Here is a 10,409-nt window from a genome sequence, read left to right on the forward strand (position 1 = left end):
CAAAAGATATATAGAGATATATCATTTTCTGCTCAAAACCCAGCAATCAGTCTGATTGGTTCGGTTGCCTGGAGGGGACGCAACCAATCAGCTGAGCTTATTTCTAACAACCCAGGCTGCAGAGATCATACGTACTTTCTGAAAGAAGAAGTAAACAAAACGAAAATCAAGTTAGTGTTTGCTACCTACTGCCAAAATAATAATAAAAAAAAGTAAATAAATATACAGTAAAAAATAAAGTAGTGTCCTAGTTTGATCTACGTTACATTGCTACGTTAGTTTTAGTAAAGAATAATGAGCTGAATTGAGAAAGCTGTAGGTATTGCGGTTTTTTAATTGAATTTAGTATAAATTTTAATGCAAAAATAAAAATACAAATTAAGAATCTACTGAAGGCGATACAAGTTAATTAATTAATATTTCTTGATACAAATATTTGCCAAGTATTAAGCCAAAGATAAATAAGATTAAATAGCAAAGCTTCGAGAGAGTGTGAGCTAAAATTGGCGAACATGGTTACATGTTGCAGGAACGAGGGAAAGTGGAAATAACTTGATGGTCAGCCATCAACAGAAAAAGGGGAGTCACAAGGATTACGTAGGCATAACTAAACTAAATGGCTGGGAAACTTAGATCTAAACACCTTGGACGCAAGAGGAGTCATCGTGTGAGGAAGCCATGCAGGGTTAATGAAACCGTCAGAGATGAAGGTAGTACTAAAAGTAGCGAGACTATCAATACTATAGTATACTACTATTCTAGAGTGAAGGATAAGGCCAAGCAATTTCTTAAAAGTGACAGTTCCTCTGAACTTAAGTGCTTTTAAAAAAAGAACCATTCTTCCTTTCAAATTCAGTCTACGGCATATATATGTCTATATTTTTGCAGAAGGATATATATATATAAATATGTACCGTATCCAGCTATGTTGAAGAAAAATATATAGGCTACTGAATTCGATTCTCAAAGAAATGCAGGATTTAAAAAAAAAAAAAGAAGTTTAAAAAAGTATTTCATCTTTCATAACCAGGAGACATGAACTCACATTACCAGGTAGATCTGTGAACCGGTTAGCGTCGGCTTCAGGGGAATACAACACGACGAATGAGAAAGCATGAACGGACAATTATTCAATCGGTTTCGTTTAGTGACTTAGTATACCATTCGAAGGACAACAAATGGCACATTGAGGAGTCACTTAAGACTTTGTTTTTTGTATATATCTAGTGAAAGATTTATATCCAGACAAGACAGCGAAAAGCTTTCCTGGTTAGGAGTTATCACAGACAAATGTTAGAGAAATCGATGAGAAAGGTAACAAATGGGCAAGTATTCGCTCAATTAGAATTATTTTTACTGTATTTACGCGACTTCCTGATGAAGTGATTATCTTGGAAAAATGTGAAATAAGATCAGTGACTGCATCATAAAGATGTGCTTATTTATCACGATTGATTTATTGACTTCTTTTAGATGTGCCATAGGCTCCAATTGCCAACTTTGACTGTTTACCAATTTTTTTTTTTAACTTCTGCTTCATTCCCGAGTAAAATCTGATTCTAGACTGGCTGAAGACAGCGTTAGTAGTAACTCAGAGTTGAAAGTTTGATTCAGATGAGATCAGCGGTGTGAGAAATGAGAGCGGAAGAGGAAAGATTGAATGAGCAACTTGAGTTGCTCATTTCTGTGAAGTCTCAGCAAGGAGAAGGAAAAGAAGAGGAGATAAAGAGAGAAGCAGAAGAAAACCTGAAGAGAATATAGTCCGTGATCTAGTCAGGCACGGAACGACGGCATATAGAAGACATGATTGAAATCTAGATCGTGAGTTTAAGTCTACAAATCATATCAGTTTTATTTATAAAAAAAAGCAGCGTAGGTCATTAATGAACATAACACAAATCACAACAGAAAATGAAATTAAATCGCGTCTAGAAGAAATAAAAAAATAAATTGAATTAGAAACGGCCGCTATGACTCTGGAAGTCACGTGACTTACTCCTCTTCATCAGTTTCGACCTCCTTAACTTTTTCTTTTACTTCCGCTTGCCGAGGCTGGTGGCCCTCCTCATAATCGCTTCCGCCTTCCTCACCTCTGCAAAGGTGACGCTTTCAGCTGAGAGGAACAAGAGCTCTGACTATATCTAGGGAATAACATATCCTGGACCTGGAAAGGCCGCAAGACTCTGGAAGCGCCGACGGACTCCAGCCGCAAAACGCGCGCCAAAACTGAGACCAGCCCGCGGAGACGAGTCGTCGGTTTAATGGTTCATTGTTTAGATCACGATATCGGTTTTCATTTGTTTAAAGGTTGACTTTTAGTGCACAGAATGGACAGAGAAATTACGTCATCATAACCTGGAAGTCAGTTTATGATTAGATTATTTTAGACGAAGCAAACACGCAACCTCCGCCTCTTATAGCGGTGTTTGCATCGGCAGGAATTTTGGAGGGGTGAAGTGGTTGTTACTGAAAGATAAAATCCGTGGCCGGGTACCTAGGTAGGCCAGCTCCCGTGCTCGGCGCCACTGGAAAGTGTAGTACTGTTACAGAGGTTCTGACAGGGTGTAGCTGAAAACATTGTGACAGGGGATGTTAATCTTGACTGAAATTCCTTTCAGTCCAACACAGACTCACAAGTCCGTCATGGTCGCCCTATTAGGTAGTGTTTCCCCCATGTTACTTCTTTGCATCATTTACATTGTTTCTCCTTCAATATGGATAACTAGTTGAGCTGAGGCTTACTTTTTAAGAAATTGGATGCCAAATTCTAGTGTCCATCTGGTGCGTGAATCTGGCATCTTACATCTTTAGGAAAGGCTATTGAAGGCTACGCAAGAATGCCTAAACTACTGGAAAAATAGAGACTGCTGATCAAAAATCAAGGAAAGTAATCTATCGAGAAACCTATGATTCTAGTTTCTACAGAGTTTTACTAGAGGCTAAAACTCTCGGGTTGCTATGAGGAACACTACCTCAGAGGCCTTTGGGGAGCAAAACAAATAGTACCAAGCATTAAATAACGCTTTAAGACTTCTAGGTCAGGTGGGTGTTCAGCAGCAGCAGGGCATCACAAGGACTCGTGGGGCAGAGTGTTTGGGGTCACAATGAAAAAAAATAAAGAAAAGGGAACTTTCTGGAGTGGGTATGAACATTAACGTTGCTGTAATTTTCCAAACAACGACGTCTCGCCATTGTCAAAACTAGACTTTATCCATGGGCATATTGGTAAAGAGATCATTATGTCTGGAAAGTAACAGAAACGCTAAGCTCTTTCTTTCTTTCTTTCTTTCTTTCTCTCTCTCTCTTTCTCTCTCTGTGGGGTTTGGGATGGTCATTTAGAGATCTCACAAAATCTGCAAGTTGACTGCTGGGAGACCAAAAGGACTCTCCTGTCGTTACTTACTCGGCATCTCTGGAAAACAGAAACAGAGAGGATTAGCATAAACACTTGACGTACCTGTTACTATCAGCTTAGGGTGCTAGCCTTATGCCATCACAGGCTGCTGTTTCCTAAGAGCATCCCGTGACATAAGGGCCTCGTGTAAGGGGATGTATGCATAAGGGCCTCGTGTAAGGGGATGTATGCAAAGTGTGTGGTCCACTGAGAACAAAATATGACTGATAAAAACTGTATTAATATTTCGTGAATCCACAGTAGCTTAGGAGTGTCATTTTCTAGAAACCTTCATTTGAATCACTTTTCAGTTATAAGTATCTCCTAGTATTTTAGCTGGAGTATAGTTTCTGGAAGGCTTTCAGTGTAAATAGTGTTAAGGTGCGTCCACACGGTCGAACAATGTCCGACGGACAAACATTGTTACCATATCATAGGCGAAGCAGGATGACGTCATAAGCGTTGAAACGAAGGAAGTAGATCTGGCAACAAACAGTGGTACCAGATGAAGTTGTATACCACTGATTTTACTCTGCTCACAAGGCAAAGACCGGCAGACAATTGTTGATTGGTAACAATGTTTTTCCGTCGGACACTGTTCGACCGTGTGGACGCACCTCATTAGATATCAAGAAAGGATTCCGTCTAACGCAGATTCCTTTACTGACTTTGAGTGAAACCTGAGTATTGTCATGATAACGAACTCTAGCTATTTCGAATCCGGTTATGAATGTAAATCTTTATTACAAAGAGACGACGAAAATAACAATGTTTGAGAAACGAATCTATGCCTAAGGACACTCTCTTACGCAAGTATGAAAGGAACTCTTGCATGTCAATCATATTATGTCTTCTGACTCGCAGAGAAAATGTCTCGAAAATAATGAATGACACCATTACATCAACAGTAAACTTCTTTTGTTTCTTATGCGAACAACAGCAAACCGTATTATTGTCTTGATCAAAATAAAGAGTAAAAATTAGCTTTGGATACGTAAGTCTAAAGCACTGTATGCTCAATTTATCATCAGAAATTCTTAGATATGACACGAAATATAAATAAGTGACTGAAAGGATACTTACGAATAAGCTGATTCGTCGTCGGACATCTTGGTGGTGTGTTAGTTCTGTAACAAAAGGAAAAAAGTTTAGATTAGTTTAGATAATCTATTTAGACTCTCTGGCTTTTATAAGCATAGTTATGGTTCTGTGCGTGGGTATGGAGGTTAAGTGTAGGCTAATACTTTGTATGTTTTCAGCACACAGAATACGCCCAAGAATTAAAGTTTGAATGTGGCAGTAACAGTTGTTCTGTCTGTTCTCTGTAAACATCCCCTGTTACAAAAAAAAAAAAATAAACACATATATGTATTGTGTGTGCGTTTGCACAAACATATATATGAACTGAACATGTGTACGCGCTTGCGTCCACAAATATTAAATAACGACACATCCTGATAATAATGTAAATAGACGATAACTAAATTCTGGATATCAGAACTTGCTCTTCGGAAAAATATAACCGGTAAAAACGCAAACTTAAGAACGATATGAATATTGTTACGTGGTCAAAATACGAGTAATTATCTATATTAGTTATCTCTCAATATTGAAGTCTTTTGTTTTTTGCTTAAATTGTTTTTATATTCTTCACGTTGCAACGTCACTCTCTGATTAATTAGAGATAATCTATTGTGTAATAATCATCCTTCCCTGTTGCTGTTAAATATGGTTAGTAACTGGTGTCCCACACTGTAGGTGTATATTATATGTGTGTGTCTGTATGTGTTCAACAACTCACATGTACAAACACATCGCATAAATTCACGAAAAATTAAGCACATGTCGAATATTATTCTCTGCTGTAGGAAGAAAATACCTTAATTTGTTTTGTTTGTTTGTATGGTGCTTTTACGTTGCATGGAACCAGTGGTTATTCAGCAACGGCTTGACGTGACTTCCGAACCACGTCGAGAGTGAACTTCTATCACCAGAAAAAAAAACCTTAATCATCATATATATAAATTAACTTTCGCGAACCTAACCATGGTGCCTCTTTTCACTTCAAATAACTCTGGACTTGACAAGAGATAATGGTCTGCGGCCAGGATGACTTCTCATAGATTTTCATAAGTACCTTAATAGACTTCTACTATTCCTTGACTTCGGTCTTCTTTCTGTTTTCTTTCTTTCACTCCTGGATAATCTATTCCGAGGAAGTGTTTTTTTTTTTTTTTTTTTGTATGGTGTTTTTACGTTGCATGGAACCAGTGGTTATTCAGCAACGGGACCAACGGCTTTACGTGACTTCCGAACCGCGTCGAGAGTAAACTTCTATCACCAGAAATACACATCTCTCACTCCTCAATGGAATGGCCGAGAATCGAACCCGCGACCACCGAGGTGAGAAGCAAACACCAAACCAACCACGCCACTGAGGCGCTATGTCCGCGAAGGTGTGCTCAAGGAGGCCCTACTGATCTTCATTCTATGTATGTGTATTTTGATATATGACTTCAATGTTTATTTATCTATTAATATATCTGGCTTTCTAAAAGTAATGGCTCCTCTGGGGTTGTTCCATATGAATAGGGTTCATCTTCTGACTACTAATAATAGTACCACAGAAGGTCTTCATATTCTATGAATTTAGTGGTCAGTAATCAATACTGATCTGACGGGTGGTTAAAAATGCATACGCATATACACCAAACAAAATTCAAATTACTGTTTTCTATAATAAACGTCCACAAAAGCCCTCGTCAGAATTCAAAAGCCCATTCACATATTAATGTTTATCAACATTCCTCTTCCCATCGGACGGCCTAATAAACCCCGTCAAACTAAACTCCTTTCTGTTTGTTTGTTTTTGTTTGCTACCTCCTTTCGCACATATACTCATTGGGAATAGTCATCCTGGTCGGTGCTTTATGATTCAGATAACGTTTCATTCCCTAATGTGCCAGTCTCAGGGTTATTCTTCCTGACGCATATAACGTTCCTTCCTTGAAGAGGCAGGCAGGAGGTCTCTCTACCCACAGCCTTTTTCTGGACTTATTTGAGCCCACAAATTTATTCAGGATGTGCGGTAATATTCATGGCGGATTTCCATATGAATTTTCTTCCTTGGAAGTTGAATACATTGGCTGTCTATCTGTTGTTGATAGAGTGTCCTATATGTAGATACGTATGTGTACGTATGATTATATATATGCAACATATATATAATGTATGTATGTATTTATATGTGTAAGTGTGTGTGTGTAAAGATGCAAATATTATGCTAGGAAAATCAAATAAATGTAATAACCTCCTTTCTCGACATAAGGAAATTCCCAATTAGCATAAGATTTACTTTCCATGGTTCAGTTATCAATAACGGCTTTATCATCAGTGGCAAACGTGAGTGATTCCATGTGTCGTTTGATCAAGGTCTAAATAAAATGAAAGTTGTTTAATGTTATCATCGCAAGTTTTGCCATATAAGTCAATTGCGCGATGTTGACAAAGATCTGGGGTTGAAGTCCCGCCCCTCCGAATATCTGCGCGCTTGAGATATATTCCCGGTGTTATGTTCCCCACTCTCATTTATTGCGGCTGATTCATCATTTGTTATGGTGGATGATGAGCATGAAGTCCCGACAAGGCGTTAAATTTTGGGTTAAACTGCCTTAAATTGGCGTGTAGGCAGTAGGCAGCAGAGCCAAAAGTGTGTATTTAAGTCAGCGCGTGCACCAGTGTATACAAATAGGAAGTAGTGGCTGCACACCTCTCGCCTATGTCCAAGAATAAACCCGGGTTGGATTTCGTGGGCGCGAGAGATGTTGGCGCAGGCGCACTGCTATCCTCCCCCATCCCCGCACCTTGCCTTCCACACATCCAAATATAGATACAGTGCTCATATATCACTTGAGATCTGGAAAATTCGTCCAGGTACTGGCCATATATTGATATTTGGTTTTTTTCTTCACCATTTATCTATTTTATCTTATTATTTTTTTTTAACTTTCCGACTGCGAAATATGATCTGGTTATTTATAAAGTGATATGGAAAATAGTAACGGAATCGGCGAATGATAAAAATCGCAGATACGAGGACATTCGCTCTTCGTGAATTCAGTTTATATATGCATCTATATTTTATACCTACACGTATAGAAGTATGAATGTGTGTGCATCCATAAAAATACGTATGTAGTATACATGTATTAGACTACGTTATATAAATTACAGAATAATTAGTGGAGAATTGCTCCTCCGTAAATATTGAGCTTGTTTATCGTTACTTGAAGCTTATACGATATATATATATTTGATAAGGTTAGTAATATATAAATTATGTGTAAAAAAAAAGATATATATATATTAATATATAATAATATATATATATTATATTATATTATATATATAAATAAAAGACACGCTCTGAGACTTATGCTTTTATATATATATATAATATTTATCTAATCTTATATTAATAAAACTAAAGACACGCTCTGATACTATCGTCAGTATTATTATATAACTATATATATATAGATATTATAATATTATATGATATATAATATATATTATAATTATACTATATATATATATAATAAAACTAGACACGCTTATGATACTATCGTGTCTTATATATATATATATATATATATATATATATATATATATATATATATATTATAGTATATATACGCATACATATACTTGAAATAAAATTTTTATGTAAAAAGTGAGCTGAATTTGTTGGTTTGCCTCAGTCTACTTCCATGTGATATGAATAGAAGTTTATTATCGGTTTCCTCATACTGTTACTCTCAGATTCTTCATCGGATGCTTTCAGAAACTGATGTAAAATGATCCACCTCAAAGAGATTTTTTGGTGTATGGAATTTCAGATGTACGAAAGAACGACTTGAATTTAACTGAATCGTCACTGACCAATCTGCAAGAGGTGTAAAGGAATCTGGCCATTGCAGATCAGCCAGAAACTGTTCATTTAATTGGTACCGTGGCCAATCTCGCCTGATTTTCAGCACCTACTACGGCTCAACTTCCATATTTAGTGTTCAGAGTCACGAGCCACCCTCCCCCAGCCTCATGATCATCAGGTTACCCAGTCGTCTCATCCCCATCCCCCCTTATTCATCACAAATCATAAAGATTTTCGACAAATCATCATGATGAATGCACGATACTGATTCCCATCGTGGTAGCAGCAAGACTAGGTATTTCCTATCTTCTTATGCCGTCGGTATAGGCGTCGGTTACTCCCTCTACAGAACACACAGGCATACAGATGCTTGACATGGTTCCAGTCCATTTTTCCAGACACTGGTTGTGCTCAGCAGTCAAAACTCAAGTCATCTTGTGAGGTCACAATAAACGCCACCATCCATAGCACTTTTTCCTCCTCTTTTCTTTTTCCGATTCGTCACAAGAGTCAACACAACAACAACACTGCAAGAGGAGAGAGAACAAAGACGTACTGAAGTTTCAAGCAAGGGCCCCTCCTCCGCGGTCTCTCGCTTCACACTGCCGCCACTACTGCTGCTGCTTCAGCTCTTGGCCGTGTGTCTGGACGGCACCAAATAGCTGCTGGTGGTGGTTGGTCCGTCCTTGGAGATGCGATCCAAGTATACCCAGCAGGTATTAGCGGAGGTATGCAATGGCGCCGGAGCGTAAAAAAAAATGTGGTTTGAAGCAGATCGAGTAACTTCTGAAAAGGGTCACCAACTAGTACAGTAGGGGTCTGCGTGTGTTTCTCTTTGGTAGCAGAAGGTGGGCGCGTGTTTGAGGACCAAAGGGGTTATGACTCGAGTGACTATAGAATGCACCAGCAGTAGCAGGAGCAAAAATCTTCCCATCAGCAGCACCAACACTTACACTAGTCCGGGCAGAGATGGAGTGCGAGCAGGAGAGAGCCAGCCAACCTGTCACCACACTGGCGGCGCGCGAGGCTCTGCTCCTGAACAACCTTCTTCTCCGCCCAAATAACGTAGCAAAAATAACCCATTGGCTCGATGCCCTCGCCAATCACGGACGCCCCTTCGTCTCACGTTCAAAATCTCTAAAATGGGTGCGTGGTGGTGGAGGCCATCGCCGGCAGGAAGGAAAGCAGCTTTCCCTAGAAGCCGCCAGCCACATGAAAACAGGGGCGATCTTTTGCTCGGGAATGTCCGTCACTGATACCCCACGATTCATAACTTTTTCTCACGAACGCAGACGCATTTCTAAGGCTATGGTAGTACTGCACGAATGACCCACGTTGACTTTAAACAGACAAACGATACCGGGAACGTGCTTCTTCTTGTGGGACAAACGGACGAAACCTCGCAGAGTGGTCCCTTTCTTGACTATGTTACAGGATATCGTCTTCCCGGACAGTCGAAAATGGACGGAGTATCACATTTTTGCGAAGGATGACGGCGAGCTGGCCTAATACCCTACGTTATCAAGTGACTTTGCTTTGTTTTAGAAATAATGTGGATGGAGATGCTCAATTATGATGTGAGGTAGTTGTGCTGAGACTTCGAAGATAATCACAAGAAAAAATAAGCGTGTGTGTTAAGTGTGTGTGTGTGTGCGTGCATGAGAGAGAGAGAGAGAGAGAGAGAGAGAGAGAGAGAGAGAGAGAGAGAGAGAGATGATTAACCTCCACGAAACCTAGAAGTGTTGGTCTCATACTACTACATCTTGACTGAAACCTGTGTCCCAAAAAGGAAATCAAGACCGGAAATGGCTGAATGTAAACGTCAAAGATGAAATCTGCAGAAAGGATAAAGCTTAATGTTTCTTTTGCCAATTATTTCTGTTCACTTTAGCTTTCCGTTTCTTACTTTCATTCTACTTTTCTTTCTGTCTTTCTTCTTTTCAGTGCTTCGCCCAGTCTTGCCAAGTTTTCAGAAATGACTCTGTCGCCCGTAGCGTTTTGCAAAAGCATTTTCACTATCCTTTAGCTGACGTGATTACCATGTGGTCATATGCACCCTCCCAGGTACACAGACTGTGTGTA

The 10,409-nt window shown here is 39.1% G+C and overlaps 1 protein-coding gene across 1 annotated transcript in view; it reads right to left on the bottom strand.

Annotated features, from left to right (window-relative positions):
- LOC135213013 (troponin T, skeletal muscle-like) overlaps positions 1-9,436 on the bottom strand; it is a 33,623-nt gene extending 24,187 nt beyond the window's left edge. The window contains exons 1-3 of the mRNA XM_064246799.1: positions 9,281-9,436; positions 4,478-4,521; positions 1,997-2,092 (exon numbers count right to left, since the gene is read on the bottom strand). Coding sequence (XP_064102869.1) covers positions 1,997-2,092; positions 4,478-4,503 — 122 coding nt within the window. The 5' untranslated portion in view covers positions 4,504-4,521; positions 9,281-9,436. The remainder of the gene's footprint in view (positions 1-1,996; positions 2,093-4,477; positions 4,522-9,280) is intronic.
- Positions 9,437-10,409: the final 973 nt, after the last annotated feature.

This window comes from Macrobrachium nipponense, chromosome 42, assembly GCF_015104395.2.
Source record: "Macrobrachium nipponense isolate FS-2020 chromosome 42, ASM1510439v2, whole genome shotgun sequence".
In the NCBI taxonomy this organism is placed as follows: Eukaryota; Metazoa; Arthropoda; class Malacostraca; order Decapoda; family Palaemonidae; genus Macrobrachium; species Macrobrachium nipponense.